The following is a 21,332-nucleotide window of genomic DNA, read 5'->3' on the forward strand; positions in this document are numbered from 1 at the left end:
TTACTTACAAATCTAGAGCTGCAAAAACTTTTTTTTGAAGTGTTTCTTTTGCAGTGCAACTGCACAACTCCCTTGAAGGAGTTAAGGATTGTGTTCATTCTAAGCAGCCCTTAGACACAGGGGGTGAGCATAGTACCCTGTATCTTAAAGCAAAGGGCTCTGAATCTTGAACCACTTTGTTTCCAAGACAATTAAAAAACCAACTACTTATCTCCAAATGGAAAATAACAGGAAAAAGATGTTTCAGTGAAGTTATTATGCAGAGATTAGTGGAATGGTACAAGCTAGAAGCTTAATAGTATTTTGAGTGGTTTTCCACCTTTATTAGTATTTTTAAGAAAATCTGTATATTATTCTGTGCCAGTCATGCAGAATGAATGCTTTCACAGCTAGTTAGTGCCAACATATTTCAGACAATTATACTTCTGTGGATATAGTCCATTTAGGGGGAAAAGAAAATACAGGTTATCATCAAGGATGGAGATCAGAGAGTTCTTGCTGAGTGACTTCCCATCTGTGTACAGCACTTCTGCAGCAGCATAAGTCATGGTTCTCACCAAGGAAGATTAATTCCAGTTAATGGATTCAGATTTGCATTTTAAGTTCTAAACTGGCAGACATACTGAGAACATATACAGTATATACCTGAAACAATGTTCAAACAGGTAGGGACAAGTACATTAACAGCATAAGTCAACTTCTCTGTGATGAAAGGAAAAAAATAACTAGATTGTTTTTAGTTACACACAGTTCAGCTCAGTGCAATTCAGTGTTTGTAGTCAAACCTGGAGGCTCATTCACCATTCAGCTACTTCCCTCCTGTCATACAGCAGATGAGACAAAGAGCAATAGCTATCTAAAACCAATCGCAGTTCAGTCATTCTTCCTTCCCTCCTCAACCTACCCTTGTACTTACTTGCAATTACCCCAAAGCTGAACAAATGTCTCCAGACACAGCACACAGGAATCTGGTGCCCAGACACTGAAGTAGCACACAGGCATTGATCTCAGCTGAGTCTGGACATAGCTCAGCTAGTTTTCATTTAAATTGCCACACAAGCTTGTTTAGTTGGTTCCACCTTTCCAGATGGATCTCAGTGCCTGCAGCACACAGTGTAGCTCTCTTTGCATCAGGCTTCAGCTAGTTCATTTGAAGCTTGTTTAGGTGCCGTCTGCAAAAGGAACCTACCAGGTTCACTTTTATAATAAACACTTCGTCCAACTACTTATTCATACCTTAGATTAGATAGCACGGATTTTCTTTCTTCGTAGTTTTTCACCAGCACTCTCTGCAATGGTGATCCCTTGTTTTCTTTTAACAAGTGATTGTTTGGAAGTGGTACCATCACGGTCATCTGCTAGCATGGTTTGTGGCGAACTGTCACCTGCAGTTGCAAGGAGATGGGCAGGGACTGAAGGATTAACACCCACCAATAAAGAAGGGTCAGGCATCAGCCACGTGGAAGGAAATGCTTCTGTGTCTCTCGTCAGCTCAGAGGATTGCAACTGGCTTCTCAGGAAATCCTTCTCCTGGCTAGGAAGTCCAAGGGGTGATTTACCATCGTTTACTCTCTGGCTGTGAACATCACTGATTTTCGTTTCTGAGCAGAGCCAGTCCAGAGGTTGAGGGAAGGATTCTCCATCCCCTGAAGGATCAGCATCCAAAGCCATTGCTTTTGGGGCACTGCTCACCCAAGATGCAGCTTCTGTACTGTTTAGAGAAGTCAAGCTACAGTCAGAGTGAATGGATGTGTCTTCTGAATCACCATCATAAGGATCTAAGAACTAAAAATAAAGATCTCTCTAAACATGGAAGACACTTACTTGTCTGAAGAAAAATACAGAGGTATGCAGTGGGCTTAAGAAACAGTTCAGCATAGAAAGTCACATGCTTACTGTGGAAATTCTGTTTATCCACACATTCCCACTCCATTTTCATTTTTGGGTGGTACACTGAGAACAAAGCTGCTGCAGAACAGCTGAACCTACTTGCAGTCCCTTGGAGTCTCTTGCCTTCCTGAGTCCTTCAGCAAGCGCGTTGTGCGAGACCTGTTTTAAGAGAAGTTGACATAGGTTTATAAGGCATCTTCCTATGAATCACTGATCACTTAGAGTAGTACTAGAGCAGATAAAAACCTAGAGAAGAGGAAGCCAGATGGACCCACCTTCTCAAAAGACAATTAAAATATGTATCAGTCTAACTTCTACAGGCCTTTTAAAAAAAAAAAAACTAAAATAGAGGGGCTGAGGAGAGCCCTGCTAAGTCTTACAGCTCTTCAGACATTACTATGAAGAGAATGATGAGTAATTGTAAATCCTACCACCAAAAAAATGAAATCACAAATAATAGTAGAAAAGATGGCGTTTGGAGGCAAGAGATCTTCCCTCCAAATTAGGTCACTTCTTGTTCTCTTACATTAGGTACGTTCTACCACTACACAGAAATCCCCAACACAGCGAGTGTCTGAGCTGCACGACTCAGCACAGGAGCTGCCATCATGGCCCTGGCCAGCTCCATGCTTCTGAGGTGCTCATCTGCTGTGCTCACTCTCAGCGTTACACCTGAGAGATCTGACCAGAGTCAGTTACACACAGCATTTCTATAAGCTCAGTTTAAGTGCTGACATGGTGACTTATAAATAAGTGTCTAAGAACAATAAGATCAGAGCTCACAACAGTGATTTTAGCTATACTCTGCTGTGCTTTGTAGCTCCTCCAACACATAGGGGGAAAACAGAACAAATTCACCAGAGCTTAGCTACACATTATGGACAGGAATGTATGAGGGGTGTGAAACTAAAAACCAAGCCAGCTCCCTACTCCAGAATAACGTTTTGTTTCTTTTCTGTTGATATTAACCATGCTGGTTTGACAGTCAGTTCAGGAATGTATAGGTAGTCACAACTGACTGCCACAGCAGCAGCTCTGCTCTCCATCTCATCTGAAATGAGCATTTGGCAGAGCTTCTGCACCAGCCCTGCCCAGCACCACCAGCAGACACAGCCCAGCTCTGCTGTAAGCACACCCTCACAGCGAACAGATGAGGCTGTTTTGGTCTAACCTGAAGTTGCTGCTACTTTCCTGCTTTGTTCTCTCCCTGAAATTTTTGTACAGCTGGAACTTCAGCAACCACTCCTTAGGCTCTCTCTGTCAAGATCTAAAGGGTGAGAGATGCTCATCAGCATGGAAACACCTCGGAGTTTGGGCCTCACCTCCACACTGGATTCAGACTCTGACTCTGTGCTTGACTCCACCATGCACTTCTGCTGCAGAGGAAAAAGGAAAGAAACACCGCTCATAGCTGAAGTTCAGGCAGCTTTGAGTTGAGGCTGAAGGCCCCATACGAGCCCTCAGTGCTCTGTTTCATCAGAGTTTTCATCATGGGAAGCTGCTTGGCTTCTCAAATATCTCACATTTGTGGTACTGACCGGGTTGTGCAGGGAGAAGACACCAAGGAAAGCAGAAGACTTTTTCTCCCCTCCCCAAAGTTTCCTCCCTCATTTTTTTTTTTTTTTGCATTTTCACAGGTGAATTGAATTATTCACCATTTGAATTGATTCATCCACAGATGTTCCTCATCAGCTGTTCTTCAGCACAGATCTCTGCACCAAAGCATCCAGCATAGTCTATGTTATAATTTAATGGGGAGATAAGAAGCAGCAATTAGAAGAAAGTTACCATGTATTTATGTGCCAGCCTTTCTACACAGTCCAAGCTTTTAACAGAATCCATCATTTCCTGAGCATCTAACAGAACAGGGGGAGGGGAGGAAAACACATTGAATCATTAAAGACCACTAAGACTATCTACTCCAACCTCAGCCCACCCCTACCATGCTCACTGACCACATCCCTCAGTGCCACATCTCCAGTTCTGGAACACCTCTATGGATGGTGCCCCCCCACCTCCCTGGCCAGCTTTTCTAAGAAGCAGCTGACACTCCATAAGGGGATTTTGGGTTTTCAGAACCATCAAAGAGGTGTTTGTACCCAAGGCACGGGACCAGCTAACACAAGGCCACGCTCAGAGCCAGCCCTGCACCTAGCCCTCTCTATGGAGTCCCACTCACCTCTGCCCCGGCCCTCTGTGTGCTGCCCCACCCACCGCTGCCTCCTCCGCCGCTGCCTCCTCTCCAGTGAGGCCATCCCGCTGCAGCTCGATGTGCCTGGGCTGCCAGGCCCTGGCTCACACCTGCCTCCCTGCTCGGCTCCTTCCATGTGAAAACGGCTTAAAAAGGGATGTAACAAAAAGAAGAGTGAGGCCTCCTGCAAAAGCGCTCTGTGCCACAGCTAAAAGCTCAAGACCCCTCCTCAAAACAAGCTCACTAGAGCAGAAAGCACAGAGGCCTGCAGCAGAAGCCTACAGAAAATAGCACAGCAGCTTGTGTACCCTAGTCACAGCATTCCTAATACATAAAGCACACTTACAAACACACACATCTACAGCTGAGTTGGCAAGGCCCGGCAGCCAGAGGTGCCACACTCCGTTCCCCTCTGCTCACACCCATTTATTTTCTGCAGCCCTGTGTCAGTCACACAGCCCTCAGGAAACAGTCCAGAGCCAAGAGGCCTTCATGAAACATGCCTGCCAGCAGCTGTCAGCCCAAAAAGGCCCCGAGAGCCAGACCCTGGAGACACAGCAGAGCAACCCACAACAGCCTCCCACTCTGCTCCAGCCACCAGCTGAGCTACACACACCCTTTTTTCTCCCCCAGCAGCTTCTCTTCCAGCTCCTTACCTTGCCTGCCCAGGCTAGGCCCTGTCTGACGGTTATTTCCTTCTTTCAGGAAAAGGCTTTCCCAATAAAGCTCAGAACAGCAAAGGCTCCTGCAGCCCTCCCACCACTGAAGCAGGCTCTGAGAGGTGCTCGGTCAGTGCTTGTGGTACCAGCTGACTTCAATAACTGCATGTAGCCATCACCTTTCATCCACACACGTGGCTCAGAGTCCCTCCTCCCTCACAGGCCTGCCCCAAATCAGCTGCTGATGCTCTACAAGCAACACCTGTTAGCAGTATGTCCCCACTGGGTAGGACTCAAGAGAATTGTTGCCTCTGATTACAGGTGAAAATGTGATATTAGGAATCATGTCTTCCATGCATAAAATGTTTTAAAAATGCACAATGGGAGTGCATTGTTACAAAAGTGCTTCTATTTCACTTGTAATGTGGAGCAGTCTACTCTACTAACTAGTCCCTGTGGACCAAATCCAATGCTGGCACTTTGTGGTATACATACTACAAGAGTTTTTAAGATTCTTGGTTTTCTTTTGAACTTCAGAGGCAGCATGAGCTGGAGACCTGAACCAGGAGTTAGAGAACATAGGTTGTGCTCATGACTTTTCTTTGTGTCTTAATGCATGTTCTTGGAGAAATGACTTCACAAAAGGAATGAATTAGCACTGCTTGACAGCTCTGATACATCAGTATATAAGGCAAGAAACAGCTTGATATATAATTGCTATTTTTCTGTAATCATTACATGAGAAAAGCTGTGAAACATTGGTCGTGCTCAGGGCCAAGTGGTCAGAGAGATTTCCATTTCACAGGAGCACATGCTGATCACCAGGTTCTGAAACAAACACAAGGCCAGCTGTGAATTATGCACTTAGGTTAATTTGCTCAGCTGCCACAACTACCATGCAGCAGCATTTTTGCCCTACTTCCCATTTCTGCACTGCTGTAAGAGAGCCATGCTTTGCATTCCCTCACAGCCACTGGTCAGCAGCCATGGCTTCTTAGCTCCCTCAGCAAGGAGGTGACCCACCTTGCAGCTTTCCAGAAAGCTTCCTGTGTTGTTGGTGCACACCGTGGATATAGGAAAGACATAAAGCCAGAAAACTATGCTAACATTTGGAGAAGGAATTTTTAAAGGCTGGCCAGAATATTGCTGTTTTACTTCCAAGTTTGTCCACAAGTACCAGAGTGGAAATATTTAGCCTGACTTGGAATATGGCTTCCTAGTAGCCCATAAATTTCTTTGGCAGGCTGGTGATGTTCTGGAGATGTAGTGCTCCTAGAGTGTCTGCATCTCCTTCACTCTTTGAGGCCTTAAGAGTGAGGATGGTATTTTGGCTGCCTCAGTTCTCTTTGCCACTGCTTAAGTTCTTGTAATTAGGATGCTGAGAAGGCAAGAAAGGCAATCAGAGCATGAATACGTAGATTCCTCTTTTTAAAACTCCTGTTGCATATAACCAATATGCTTAAAAAAAAAAAAAAAACAGAGTTCTTCGCTTGAATATGTGCCAGGCTGTGCTGGGAATGTATATTGCTTAATTGCTGCTTCCAATGGATTTCATGCCTGAGCATCAAGGGATGTGTTGAAATTATTTGAAGAACACAAAAGATGGATATGCCACTTTTTAGCAGTTTCAGCTTTTCGGTTCAACATTATGGTCATAGCACTGATTAGACAGGTAGACTGAATGGTGGACAGCATAATATCTGAATGGGGCTTTGTAAACTGAGAGAGGACTAAGATGAGCTCTTGCAATGTAGCTTTTTCTGATTAGACAACCAGTTTTAGCAAACTTTCGAAAATCCTTTTATCTCAGGAGTGTACATAGTCCTTCAACAAATTATTGTACATTAAGCTTAATACATATGCTCCACAGAGATAGAAAAGTTCCAGGTGAAATATTTGTATTCAGGCTAGACTCAAGGCCATTGCTGTTACCAACAGCCTAAAGATGAAGGGTTTTCATCTTACAATGACAGAGCTCACCCATGTTGGCAGGGGTCTGTGGGATCCTGCAGGTGACAGGACTTCAAGATGACATCAGTGTTCAGGCAACAATACAGGACAGATGCACCCTGCTCCTATCTCGACATATTCAAGTTCTGTGGATCCCCAAATCCTCCTGTCCTGCATAGGCAAAAGTGGCATGAGGATATGAAGCAACAGGAGGCCACTGAAAACCGAGCAAGGAGAAAACTCTCAATTTTCATGACTTCATTCCATGAATGTTGCAGTCTGTACCATCTGCTGCTCTGGATCTAATTTCAGATTGAAAGGACGCACCTGGTAACTAGTGTTACAGTACGTGCTGACAGTGCTGAGTGCCTAAATCAGTATCTGCAAAGAATGTCTTCACTGAACTAGCATGACCCTCCTTCAGGGATTTGCCTTGTGCAATAACCGTAACATTTGGCTTTGTTTCCCAGAGTTGTTCCATAACATTCTGGTTGTGCCATCAAGAAATGTAACTCGCGCTCTCCTCCCAAGCAGAACAGAAGGCCTTGTCTGGGCTCCACGGCAGATGTTTACAAGGTCTGGCTCTACTGTACTTGAAACTGGTGGTCCCTTATCACTTCATTGCTTAAGGAATGGAGTGTGGTATCGTTAGTTGGACTGGTTCTTGGAAAACATAGGGAGTGACATGAGTGATGTGGCCATCTCTTACCACAGCGAGTGCCAGAAATAGTTCATGTCAGCTGAGAGCTCTGGGGAATGAAGGTGCTGAGTACAGATTTGTCCAACTTACGGGAGAAAAATTAAGAATGGGATGTTGTGATTTTGAAGCCTTAATTCTACTACACAACCTCCAACATTGCACAAAGGAAGGTAGGATAAATACCTTTCACAGTGCATTAAAGACAAGACAAAGTACTATAGATGTTATTAATACAGCCACGCCTTTTTTAGGTGACATGAAGGTTTTTTTTCATTTTTTTTCAGTGGTACATCATAGAACTGGAAACATTTGCTATTTGTTCACACACATTGTTGTCCCACTCTGCTAGTGGGTGTTGTTGCAAAGCAGCTGTAACAGAGCCCTCCAGAAATGCCATAGATTCGGAAGGCTCGATATCCATGGGTGAGGAGCAGTCAGGCCACTGGGGCCATATTGCCTCTGCATTGGTTCCAGATTTCTGAGAGGGTTCATACAGTTCCACCAAGAATGCTGATAAAGCAGATTTCTCCTCAGCGATTGTTTCCACTGGTGTTTTAAAATCATCTTCTGGTGCCATATAAATGTCGTTGTAGGACTCTCCAAGTGGCAGGACTGCCCTTCCAGGTGTAAGAAAGAACTGCTGATCTTCTGAAGGGAAAACATCTTCCAAAGCTACTGCCTTTGGCACGTCCTGCTCCTGTACAGGTTTAACTCCTCTGCAACGCTTACCACTAGTGAAATTCATCTTGGAGTTCCAGTGGTGTGAGCTGTCTTCTGAGTAACTGCAGGAAGCATCTAAAAACTAAAATATGATGACTTTGAGTGAGATGTGTTCTCTCTGTCCGGGCAGTATAATTTAAAATCAGCCATAAATAGGTAAGAAAATAGTGAAATATATTTGGATACTGTACTCTTGTATTTTAAAGCACTAAATAAATAAAAGCTTGCCTCTGTTTTAATGGCAGAATGGTTCAAATCAAGAGAATTCTGTGCAGTGAGGTAAAAAAGGCATACACCATTTACTGCCCACCCTCTTCCTCACCATCCCATCAAAACTGTACCTTGCTACGAAAGAATGCACGCCTCCGTCTTATCTTCATGCTGCTGCTAAGGACACTGAACGCTGCTCTGATACACCTCCTCCTCCTTGGACCAGCCATAGTTCAGATGGAGTTTTATTCGCCAGGCATTTTTTTACCTTAATTTTTTTTAGAAATACAATGTTTATACAGTTGAACAGTATAAAAATACATCTATGCCTAAAATTGCTTTTCAGTATAAGGTTTACAATATTTTAAATGAAGATCTTTTAAACATTATTCCATAATGAACTATCAGAAACATCAGAACGTATTCGAAGTTCACGTCACTTTCTTTAGGGTGCCCTCACTATTAGGAAAATCTGAAATAAGTGAAGTTTACTTTACTCACAGGTGGAAGTTCACCCAAGCAACGAAGCTTCCGTTGTAGAATTTGTACCATCTCCAACTGCAAATTAAGAATGTGAATGAACATCTCAGATCAGGTAAACTGATAAGTAAAAGTAAAATACTCTTCATCTGTAAGACACACCATTGCTCCTGAAAACTATACGAACAGTGTTTATATTTGTGGACTATGAAGTATTATATTTGAGATGCACTTTTATTTCATAAATCCAGTTCCTTCTCTCGGGGAGGGAACGACACAGAATTTACTCATGTGTCTTTCCTACTCCTGTTCTCGTGATGTTTGGAACTCGGTGGAGTTCATGTTTTTGTTAATTCCTAGGACAATGAAAGGTACATTTCTTCTGCCACCAAACTCTGGGCCTTACTGCATGCAGCGATGTGAGCCCTTCACAAGAGCAACAGGAACATCAGCCATTTAGCTCCCGAGGTTCAAAATCCAGAACGCATGTACCAGTTTACTTTGAGAGCAGAGGAGTCACATACTTCTGAACGCAGTGTCCTAATGCCTTAAGCCTGATAACTAAAAGCCTAGCATCAACAGGAGAACGTTCTGAACTTCAGCAAAACCTGAATGTCAGCAACATAATCTCTAAACAAAGAAAGTACGGCCAAGCCACGAAAAAGAATTCCATGTAATTGCTTATTCAGTGGCTGGCTCCACTGTACTGAAGCTCCAAGAAGCAGAAGTACTTTTATTTTGGTATCTAACCCTTTGCTGAATTTTGTTGTACGCTTCTGCTTAGGATATATCAACTTGCAAACTCTAAGCAGGGTTTCTAATGCTTATTTCCAAGGGAGGTAAAAGCTTAACTTTGAAGATTGACAGGAAAAGCCTTTCTCCATTATGAATTTTAAATTTTCATTTACTAATGAAAAGACGATAAGAAATTTATCTTTTTTTTTAATGAAGATCTTGTAGAGTAGATTCTAGTCATACGGCACAGCTATCTGAAAATTCAAGTACTTCTAAGCCCACTAAGAATGCATGCCAGTGAGACCTTGGCTGAAAGCTACCAACACAGTTTTCAACGTTTGGTCACGAAGGAGAAGCGCCTTCACCTTTTGATCAGTTTGTATCACCCATGGTTGAAAATGCAAGTCAGTACTGATGGACACACATTTAAGCGTGTGACTCCTAGGAGCCAAGATAATGCCTGTTTTGATGTCATAGTCATTACTATAGCAACATATCCATTACTCTGCATTCAGCTACATTCTCTTTCCATGGAAGACCTCATCTTAATCATGCTGTTTAAGGTTGAATCTTAACTAGAAGTAGTCACACTGAACTGTGCCTTGTCTCGTTTCCAGGCTGGGCAGGGGAGAGCAGAAACACCTGGCCTGTTTTATGTTTTGGTGTTTCTTACCTTTGCCTTGCCTCTCTTTCACCAACACATTAAGCACCAGTTCCTCCTGTAGTCTTTGAGATACCTGTGACTTCAAGTGCTTTTGGACATTAAGTGGTGATGAAGTAGTACAGGCATGGAAGCTGAATGTTTCATATAGAATGACCTATGACATACTGCGGATATCCAACCATTACTGATGTCTCTAGCTGTTAAAAAAAAAAGCTTTGCAAACTTGGGACAAACAGCACAACAATTAAACCATGGGTAAGTGGGAGAAGGCATTTTTTTTCACGTTTCTGTCATTAACTTAAGGAACAAATGACACTTACTTTTTCACAGCACAGATAATCAGCAGCAGCTGTGAGGAGCTCCTCATCAAAGGAGTTGGTCCAATGGAGGACATCTAGAGGCTGGGGCCTGCTACAGGCCCCCTGATCAGGAGGAGCCTGTTGACGAGGCCTTCTTGCTTCAGCTGCGGGAAGCGTCGTGCTCAGGGGCTCTTGTCCTGATGGGGGATTTCAACCACCCGGATATCTGCTGGGATAGCGGCACGGCGGGCGGCAGACAGTCCAGCAGATTCCTGGAGTCTGTTGAGGATAACTTCCTGGTCCAGGTATTAGCCGGACTGGCCCAAGGTGAAGCCTTACTGGACCTGGTGCTCACCAACGTGGAGGAGAGCATTAGAGGGGTTAGGATTGGAGGCAGCCTGGGCTGTAGTGACCATGCCCTGGTGGAGTTTGTGATCTGGAGGAATGCAGGCCTGGCGAAAAGCAGAGTCAGGACCCTGAGCTTCAGGAGAGCAAAATTCCAGCTGCTCAAGGAACTACTGGGTGGGATGCCCTGGGAAACTGTCCTTAAGGGAAGAGGAACAGAGCAGAGCTGGCAGCTCTTTAAGGACACCCTTCTGCGAGCACAGGAGCTCTCCATCCCCCAGCAGAAGAAATTGAGCAGGTGACCTGTATGGCTGAGCAAGGACCTGCAGCTTAAACTGAGGGAAAAAAGAGAAATGTACGGGAAGTGGAAACAGGGTTGTGTAGCCTGGGAAGAATATACGGATGTTGTCTGCGTGTGTAGAGATAAGATCAGGAAAGCCAAAGCACAGATGGAACTGAACTTGGCAAGGGATGTGAAAAATAACAAGGGGTTCTATAGGTACATAGGCAGGAGGAGACAGGTCAAGGAGAGTGTTCTTCCTGATAAATGAAGATGGAGAAGTGGCTTCCTCAGACATGGAAAAAGCTGAGGTGCTCAGTAAGTGCTTTGCCTCGGTCTTCACTGGTGGTCAGACTCCCCTTGTCTGCCAGGACCCTGAACCTCGAGGTGTGGGTGAGAGGTGCGGATTCTGTCCCACTATAACACTGGAACAAGCCCGAGACCTCCTCATGAAAGTGCATGTGTGTAAGTCCACGGGGGCAGATGACATGCATCCCAGGGTTCTGAGAGAGACGGCTCATGTGGTTGCCGAGCCGTTCTCCATCGTATTTGAAAAATCAGGGCTGTCCAGTGAAGTCCCTGGTGACTGGAGAAAGGGAAACATTACTCCCATTTTTAAGAAAGGGAACAAGGATGACCCGGGGAACTACAGGCCTCAGCTCTGTACCTGAGAAGATCATGCAGCAGATCCTCCTGGTTACCATGGTAAAGCACATACGAGACTAAGAGGTGATCTGAGACAGCCAGCATGGCTTCACCAAGGGCAGATCTTGCCTGACCAATCTGGTGGCCTTCTACGATGGAGTGACGGCATCGGTGGATGGGGGAAGGGCAATGGATGTCATCTACCTGGACTTCTGCAAAGCCTTTGACAGGGTCCCTCACCACATCCTTCTCTCTAAATTGAAGAGGTATGGATTTGAAAGATGGACTGTTAGATGGATTAAGAACTGGCTGGCTGGTTGCAGCCAAAGGGTTGTGGTTAATGGTCTTATGTCGGGTGGAGGCCGGTCATGAGTGGTGTCCCCCGAGGTTCAGTCTTGGGCCCGGTGCTCTTCAACATCTTTATCAATGACATAGACGATGGAATCAAGTGCACCCTCAGCAAGTTTGCAGACAACACCGAGCTGAGCAGTGCAGTCGATACATTGGAGGGAAGAGAAGCCATCCAGAGGGACCTGGACAGGCTGGACAAGTGGGCCCACGTGAACCTAATGAGGTTCAACAAGGCCAAGTGCAAGGTGCTGCACTTGGGCTGGGGCAATCCCAGGTGTTTATACAGACTGGGGGAAGAACTCCTCGAGAGCAGCCCTGCAGAGAAGGACTTGGGGGTCCTGGTGGACGAGAAGCTGGACATGAGCCAGCAGCATGCACTGGCAGCCCATAAGGCCAACTATGTTCTGGGCTGCATTAGGAGTGGCCAGCAGGGAGAGGGAGGTGGTGGTCCCCCTCTACTCAGCTCTTGTGAGGCCCCATCTGGAGTACTGTGTCCAGGCCTGGGACCCCCAGCACAAGAAAGATGTGGAGCTTCAGAGTGCCACCAAGATGATCAGAGGGCTGGAGCACCTCTCCTATGAAGAAAGGTTGGGGGAACTGGGCTCATTTAGCTTGGTGAAGGTTCCAGGGAGACCTCATTGTGGCCTTCCAGTACTGGAAGGGAACATAAACAGGAGGGGGAACAACTGCTTACATGGATGGATGGCGACAGGACGAGGGGGAATGGTTTTAAACTAAGAGATTTAAGTTAGACTGGGAGGAAGTTTTTCACTCAGAGGGTGGTGATGCATTGGATCAGGTTGTCCATGGGGATTGTGGATGCCCAGTCTCTGGAGGCATTCAAGGTCAGACTGGACGTGGCTCTGGGCAGCCTGGTCTAGTGGTTGGCAACCCTCCACTCAGCAGGGGGTTGAAACTTGATGATCGTGGCTACAATGGTTGGACTGGATGATCTTGAAGGTCTTTTCCAACCTTGCTGATTCTATGAGCGATATGGTTAGTTTCAACCCAGGCCCTTCTATGACTCTATGAAATACTAAGTGTGGCCTAAAGAACACATTTTCAATTGGATTCAGCTGGAATATGAAGTTTCTTGGAAGTGTATCCACTTGTCCTGTGAGTGAAACATGTGTGTTAGGCTCCCCCAATCCCAAAGTACACTGATGTAAGTTATCCTACTTTTCTCCAGGAACTAGGAGCAAGAAAGCATCCATTTACCTTACTTCACATACAAAAAACCCTACCAAGTCTTCTGTACCATTTGCACACTGTCAACTGCCATCTTTGACCAGACCCAAGAACACAGAAGGCCAAGTTAACACCTCATGGCTTCTGATGAAAGCCTGTACAATTTCATACAGACAGCCTAGTCTGTGAAGTTCACTGCTGGTCCAACACAATGAACCAGATCTGCAGCTGTAGGAGCCTGGTTCCATCTTACAAGTGGAGTAATGACATCAATTCAACCTAATTTTAAGCACCATCTGAATGAGATTAAAAGTCTTAGACCCTACTTGTATTCTTGGAACATGTGATACTGCTTTACAGTGGCACTACAGAACATCCAGTATGAATTGCAGACATCTAATACTTGAAATCTGAAACATTCCGACCAGCACTTTCTGCTCCCAGTATTAACAGACAAGTCAGTGACTCAACTCATTCTTAACACTTTTATTCTTACAGTTCTAGGTTTGAACTGTACATGCAGATTTGCATAAGTCACAATAGAGATTTACAGTGGATTCTATTCTATGGTAGAGTGCAATCCAGAATCCTTGAACAGTATAAAAAACAACTTTAAACATCAAGACCTTGTTAGGAGCAAAAGGGTTAAAGCTTCCCCAAGTGTCAGCTCTCATAGATACCTAGTTACTAGGTACTCTATGTTAGAGTATTCAGAGTTGAAGAGCTGTAGAACACTAAACAAACTTAACATCCAGATGTCATACCGTCTTTGTTACTTTTCTGGCAATTAAGAATAAGTCAAAAACCCTGCCACCTGCAACCAGCTAATACAGACAAAAATAACTACTCCTTACTTGCCTGTCTAGGGTTGTACAGTGTTAAAGAAAATATTCCCTCAATGGCATTTGTATCTCACATCAGCTGAAAAAGCAATGTAACAAAAATAAAGGTATAACATCTTTGAAAATAAATATAAAGAGGGAATGCAGACAAAAGTGTCAAAGATTTTTTTTTTTTGGCAGGTAACATTCATAATATACAAAATATAACTTATTCATATTAGCCAAGGAAACATTCATGAGTTCCTGTAAACTGTTTTAATCCACCTCCTCCATACGTGATGTGTCATCATCTCCTTCAAGAGGTGGCATCTCCTCGGTAACTGCTGGACTAGCTTCCTCCGCAGCAGTATCATCTTCATCAATGCCTGCACAAGGAACGCAAGGACCGTTAACGCTTAGCCAGGAACTCTAAGCCTTTATTTGCCTCCATAGCACCTTCTACGGCCTCAAGTTTTTACACCACCCCCACTCCACTCCCCTTTCAAGTTTGTCCAAGAGAAGCACTGATGTTCTCCATGTGCTCCTAAGATACTTGAGTATCAGCACACCGAGTTTACTGGAAACAAGACTATTTCCAACTTACCCAGGCCAAGTTTGATCATTCTGTAAATGCGGTTGGCATGTGTCTGGGGATCTTCTAAGCTAAAGCCAGAGGACAGGAGAGCTGTCTCATACAGCAGTATGACAAGATCCTTCACAGACTTGTCATTCTTATCAGCCTCTGCCTTCTGCCTCAGTGTTTCAATGATGGAATGATCAGGATTGATCTCCAGGTGCTTCTTTGCTGCCATGTATCCCATTGTGGAGTTGTCTCTCAACGCCTGAGCTTTCATAATCCTCTCCATGTTGGCAGTCCAGCCATATGTACTTGTTACAATACAGCATGGAGAAGTTACCAAGCGATTGGACACAACAACCTAGGAAAGCACACACAGAACTTTTTAGCTTAACATGTCAACATTACTAATGAACAAGAACCAAGGTGCAACTTGCAGAACACAGTACTAATTACCTTTTCTACTTTCTTCTCAAGGATATCTTTCATTATTTTGCAAAGGTTTTCAAACTTGGCTTTTTTCTCCTCCTGTTTCTTCTTCTCTTCCTCATCTTCTGGAAGCTCTAAGCCCTCTTTTGTGACAGAAACCAGAGTCTTGCCTTCAAATTCCTTCAGCTGCTGCACACAATATTCATCAATAGGCTCGATCATGTAGATCACCTCCAGGCCATGTTTGCGAAGACGCTCCACAAAAGCAGAGTTAGCCACCTGGTCTTTTGTCTCACCTGCAAGAAGCATGAATGTCAAGTTCTGTTTGATCCTCAGCACTAGCTCTTACCAGGGAGAAAACAATAGTTATGACAAACTACTGAAATGCTCTTGCTAGCCCAGTGAGACTTAAGCCTTCCCAGCAGTATGTTAGTTGGAAAAAAAACATTTGGCATTCCAACCTTTCTGGGCTTACAGAGGTAAAAGAAGCTAGCTGTGTAAAGGCACTTCACACACACAGCTTTGTCAGAAAACCAGCTTTAAATTTATTCTCCCTTACCTTCAAGGAAGCAATGACAATGAACATTAATATTTCAAAACTAAGGCAATGCTTGAAGAGCAACTATAACATTGCAGATCAGCGCTGCACACTTCCTCAAGAGCAGTTCATGTTCCAACTGTCAGCCTGAGTTTGACAAGAGGAAGCATCCTAGGACACCTTGCAAATAGTCTGCGAGTGCAGAGTTTGCAGTACGAGTAAACTCTCCTAGCTAGCTCTGTTGTCCTCAATGACAATAGTACACTATGAGCCATTGACTACACTTCCATAGGAATCACCCAGTGTGATAAAACAGCGAACTTCATCTCAGGATGAAAAATTCCTCCATCACAGCTAACTATGTAAGTGAGACACTGACAAGAGAAGTAGTTATCTAGAAAGCAGCACTTTTCTATGAGTTTTTTTTTTTATATATAAATCATACAGCTCCATCTCTTTTCTTTGAAGAGAATTACCATTGTTATTTACCATCTTCTTACCCCAACAACCTTATGTAACTGCTTTTCACGGGGCATTTCTTGCCAACTCACCAGTAATGTAGTAGACATGTTTCTGGTTTTCCTTCATGCGAGTGCAGTAGTCCTTCAGAGAAACCATTTCATCACCAGATGCAGATGTGTAATACCTGAGCAACTCGGAGAGTTTCTTGCGGTTCTGGGAGTCTTCATGTATACCAAGCTACAGAAGTAAAAGAACAAACTACTGAATGGCTTAAATAGACACTAAGCTGCTGGATGCTTAGTATGTGGTATTAACAGAATCTGTACCATTTACCATCAAGATTAAACAAATACTACACACCTTGATATTCTTGGAGAACTGCTCATAGAACTTTTTGTAGTTCTCCTTGTCTTCAGCCAACTCAGTGAAAAGTTCCAAGCACTTCTTCACCAAGTTCTTCCGTATCACTTTAAGGATCTTGCTTTGTTGCAGCATTTCACGAGAAATGTTCAGAGGTAAATCCTCAGAGTCTACAACACCTCTCATGAAGTCTGGAAGAAAAGTCATTAGAATTAGATTCGTAGGTTTTAAAGAACTGAAGTTTACGATCACTACTTAAGTGTCTTTGCCCCTTTGAAGTATGAATGGGCTTCTACAAGATTTTCATACGAAGTAGTACTTTCTTCAACTGCCCAAGACTTTATCAACTCTCTAAGACTTCATCTTCTTCCATCCTCATTTTCCTCTTTTAAACATAAGCTTCAGAACTGCTTGGCAGTTTGTGATTATTTTTAGAAATATTTTTCTCCAATACTCACTCAGGTATTCAGGGATCAGCTCCTCGCAGTTGTCCATGATGAAAACCCTGCGTACATACAGCTTGATGTTGTTTTTCTTCTTCCTGTTTTCAAACAGATCGAAAGGCGCACGTCGTGGGACAAACAGGAGAGCTCTGAATTCCAACTGACCTTCCACAGAGAAGTGCTGTAAGAAAATAAATTTTTTTTACTGCAATTTATATGGCTGTCTCTTAAGTAATGCTTAATACCTCAAAAAACATTACATGCAGTAAGCAAGACAATGGACAGAAAAATGAGCGCATTCTCCACAACATCATCTGAATTCTGTTCAGTTGTGGCCACGCTCTGAAACAACTGTGAAAGATGTGTTCCTGCAGTATCTTCAACCATGAAGGCCTGGAAGGGTTAACTACACCTCACTTACCCACCCCCCTTTTTTAAAAAGGGAACTACAAACCAAAAAAACAGCTAGCTTTCTATTTGAGATCTACTTTCAAGTTTTCTAATTAGATTTGCTAACTAAGATACATACAGGAAAGGCACCTGCATTTGTATTTGCAATAAACTGAAGTGTTCGTTGAAGATGCTAAATACAGCTTTAGAAGTAACCTGAGCAGCTGTAGCGCAAGCACCTCTCAGTGTAAGCATTCTGAACAGCATCACTCGTAACCAGTAAGCAACTTCTACAATAATACTCAAAACAAAACAACTTAGGAATTGGCTTTAGTGGCAAAAAAGCTTGTGCTTAGAGAAAGACAAACAAGAACGTACTTTGACAGCCAAGTGGTCCTCCCAGTCATTAGTTAGACTCTTGTAGAATTCCCCATATTCCTCATTGGTAATGTCATCTGGGTTCCTGGTCCAAATAGGCTTGGTCTTGTTGAGCTCTTCCTCATCAATGTACTTCTCCTTGATCTTCTTTTTCTTCTTCTTATCTCCATCCTTCTTTTCCTCTTCCTCATCAGAACCAACATCCTCAATCTCTGGTTTATCTTCTGTCTTCTCCTCCTTCTCCTCTTTTTCCTCCTCCTTTTCTTCAGCTTCATCATCACTCACCTCCTTATCGCGTTCCTTCTCCACCTACGAAAGAGAACACAGTTGGACTTAATCTACCATGCAGAAGCTACACCACTTTTATCCCATGCAGCCTTAAACTTGAGTAAGGAATTGCAACCTAAATACACAAACAAGCACGATGTCCAGTTTTTGTTCTGAACTCAGACATAACCTTTCCTTCTTCAGTGGTGTTTCAGTACACGTGGTTCAGTGGTAGTTCATGCTGTTCCAACTTCAATGTAACAAATTTTGTATATAGGTGCAGTTAATTTTTTAATTGTTGGAAAACTGCAATGCTACTAGCTTGGGTGATTTCTTTAAGCTTCACCTTGTAAAATTCATTTATTAACAGCATCGCATCAGCTCAAGAGCCACATCCATGCAGAATCTGCAACAATCCAACAATCTGGTATGTAGACTGCTCATCTATATTTAGAAAACACAATTTATGACTCCTGCTCTTCATTATGTAGTATTTCAAAGTACGTACAAAGAGCCTAATAGGGTAGCCAATGAACTGAGAATGCTTCTTCACGATTTCCTTGATTCGCCGTTCTTCCAGATATTCAGTTTGGTCTTCTTTGAGGTGCAGGATAACTTTTGTTCCACGGCCCAAAGGTTCACCTGGAATGAAATTTACAGGTATTACTTATGCAGAAGCCAACTAAGCTTTGACAAAGTCTAGAAATATTTGCTTTAAAACCACAGTCCTTTAGCGAGATTTCTTTATCCCCTTTTCCCCAGCAGAATACGACACTATGTACCAAAGCAAGCTTACAGATTTACATTCTTACTGCATTCAGCACTTTAAGCAAATTCCTTTTAAGGAAAGTTTCACTAATTACTCCATTCATCTGACATCTTGCAAAACCTACAGAAATATTTCCACGTTATTTTAAAAAGAGCCTTCATTACAACACACCATTTACTCCAGACATTCCCCTAGTACATGCTAACAATTTCTCAAACTAAACTTCGATACGTAACAGTCTTCTCCCCCTGCACGGAGTAAGCAGGCAGCTGCATCATTTGGTAATAATTTACAAAGAACTGACTTGAGCAGAAGCACTCACCGTTATCAAGTCTGACAGTGAAAGATCCTCCAGCTGATGACTCCCAAGCATACTGCTCATCATCGTTGTGCTTGGTGATCACTGTCACCTTCTCTGCAACAAGGTAGGCAGAGTAGAAGCCAACACCAAACTGACCAATCATGGATATATCAGCCCCTGCCTGCAGCGCTTCCATGAAAGCCTTGGTACCAGACTTGGCAATAGTACCAAGATTGTTGACAAGGTCAGCTTTGGTCATCCCTATGCCAGTATCCACAATGGTCAGAGTGCGATCGTGCTTGTTTGGAATCAGGTTAATCTTCAGGTCTTTTCCAGAATCCAGCTTGCTCGGGTCAGTCAAGCTCTCATATCTAATCTTGTCCAGAGCCTATCAAAGAAGAAGCAACCTTTAACATTCCCTACCTAAAAACTTTCAGCAGTGCTATGAACACGAGCCCATCTAAGAGCCCAAATACTTACATCTGATGAATTGGAAATCAGTTCCCTCAAGAAGATTTCCTTATTGGAGTAGAAAGTGTTGATGATCAGAGACATCAACTGAGCAATCTCAGCCTGGAAGGCAAAGGTCTCCACTTCCTCCTCCATTGGTTGGTCCTGCGTTTGCACAGCTTCCGGCATCTGTATGGAAATCAAGATGAAATTCAATGCTGAACAACTCTAGCCTGCTGCACATACTCGCTTACAGGCATTCTGAATTCAACTCATTAGCTATATAGTTTCAACTACTACACCAGTAAGACACAGAAAAGGATCTTACATCCTATGAGTTAACAACTCAAGAGTTCTGAAAAAATGCAAAAACTAAACGGGAAGGTTTTAACCAGACTCACTTTACATTCACCTTCGTTTGCACTTACTCATTTATTATGTACTCCTACAGTAGATTACAGAAAAGAAAAACAGAACTGAAAATCTGGCTGTATGCTTGGGATGCTAACTGCATTATTCTATAGCCAGTTCACATGAGCATTTCCACTTGTTTTTTTCTCCCCCGAGCTGCCGTTCTGTTAATTCAACAACGACCTCCAGCTGCACGCAGCACTCACAGCACTCGCTGAACACTAACTTGTACACCGGTACAGCCCCACCAAACTCATTATTACTCTGTCGAACAGAGGCATCTTCTCTGAACTGCTGCCCACAAGAACCTCCGCATGAATCACGACTCAGGAAAACCAAATACAACTCAAACGGAAAAAGCCCTCAACCACGACCCCGCTTTAACCGGTGCAGAGCGAATGAAAAATAACCACAATACAACAACGCTGCCCTGCACCGGCAGCGAAGCGAGAACTGATGAGTGGAACGGGGCGGGCGCTCCGCAACGGGTGCAGCCACCTCCCGACGGGACGCGGTGCCTGGCGGCAGGGTCGGCCTGCGGCGCCCCCTGCAGGCTCCCGTTGGAAACAGCAGAGGTTCTAGAAACTGCCAGAGCCTTCCCGCCACCCCCCCCACCTCCACCCACCGCCGGCAGCGGGGAGCAGCGCAGCCCGCCCGCAGCCCGCGCTGCCCTCCACGCCTGCCCCCGCGGCTTCCGCACCCCGCGCGGCGCTGCCGCCGGCGCACCGCCTGCCCGGGTGGGTTGGACCCCCACCCCAACGCCCTCAGTTCTCGCCCCGGTGAAAGGGAAGCCCATCTGCAAGGTCAGCCCTCGGGGATACGCTTCCCCCAGCAGCAGCCGAAATGCCCCCCCGGCGCTGCCCGCCATGTTGTACCTCGCCTCCATAGCCCCCGCCAGTAACAATGTACCACTGAAGGGGTCACAGCGCACCCCCACCTCCCCGTTCTACCTCTATCTTACACCCCTTAACTCCACTCTACCTCATAACCACAAGGAAAACAGATGCCTCACGCCACGCGGTTCCCTGCCCCCACCAACCCCTAGTACCACCAGCACACAGAGGCCGCCGGATCGCAGCACGAAAGCGCCCTGTCAAGCGCGGCCCACCCTGCAGCCCCGGCTCCAGCTCCGCCACCGCTCACCTTGGCAGCGGGGAAAGGGCTGTTGGTCTCCTCACAGAATCAGCGAACACGCTCTACCCACAGCGCTGCGCCTCCACTAGTGCGCGCCCCCGGCCGCCCGCCCGCCTTATATACAGCCGGCGCCGCCTCCTTCCAGAACCATCGGGAACCTTCACTGACAGGCACGGGGGAGGGGGCGGCGGGGCGGGGCCGAGCGCCGCTGAGGGGCGGGGCCGAGCCTCGCTCAGCCAATAGTAGGCAGCCGCGAAAGGACGCCGTCAGAGCGCGGGGCTCGCGCGGGCGTTTG

The 21,332-nt window shown here is 44.8% G+C and overlaps 3 protein-coding genes across 3 annotated transcripts; all 3 read right to left on the bottom strand.

The window, feature by feature from the left end:
* On the bottom strand, positions 242 to 4,723 carry LOC110401933. The gene is made up of 6 exons (XM_021403497.1): positions 4,698 to 4,723; positions 4,070 to 4,227; positions 3,679 to 3,746; positions 3,213 to 3,266; positions 1,990 to 2,049; positions 242 to 1,785 (listed from the first exon to the last, which is right to left on the bottom strand). The coding sequence occupies exons 2-6, from the start codon at positions 4,215 to 4,217 to the stop codon at positions 1,243 to 1,245; spliced, it is 873 nt and encodes a 290-aa protein (XP_021259172.1). The 5' UTR covers positions 4,218 to 4,227; positions 4,698 to 4,723; the 3' UTR covers positions 242 to 1,242.
* Positions 7,634 to 10,477, bottom strand: LOC110401934. Its single transcript, XM_021403498.1, has 4 exons — positions 9,901 to 10,477; positions 8,822 to 8,878; positions 8,452 to 8,588; positions 7,634 to 8,192 (listed from the first exon to the last, which is right to left on the bottom strand). Exons 3-4 carry the CDS (start codon positions 8,548 to 8,550, stop codon positions 7,671 to 7,673), a joined length of 621 nt encoding a protein of 206 aa, XP_021259173.1. The 5' UTR covers positions 8,551 to 8,588; positions 8,822 to 8,878; positions 9,901 to 10,477; the 3' UTR covers positions 7,634 to 7,670.
* HSP90AA1 (heat shock protein 90 alpha family class A member 1) lies at positions 13,779 to 21,201 on the bottom strand. The gene is made up of 11 exons (XM_021401219.1): positions 21,047 to 21,201; positions 19,523 to 19,681; positions 19,064 to 19,430; positions 18,481 to 18,614; positions 17,706 to 18,014; positions 16,953 to 17,118; positions 16,495 to 16,685; positions 16,224 to 16,371; positions 15,162 to 15,430; positions 14,733 to 15,066; positions 13,779 to 14,514 (listed from the first exon to the last, which is right to left on the bottom strand). The coding sequence occupies exons 2-11, from the start codon at positions 19,679 to 19,681 to the stop codon at positions 14,405 to 14,407; spliced, it is 2,187 nt and encodes a 728-aa protein (XP_021256894.1). The 5' UTR covers positions 21,047 to 21,201; the 3' UTR covers positions 13,779 to 14,404.

This window comes from Numida meleagris, chromosome 6 (assembly GCF_002078875.1).
Source record: "Numida meleagris isolate 19003 breed g44 Domestic line chromosome 6, NumMel1.0, whole genome shotgun sequence".
NCBI lineage: Eukaryota > Metazoa > Chordata > Aves > Galliformes > Numididae > Numida > Numida meleagris.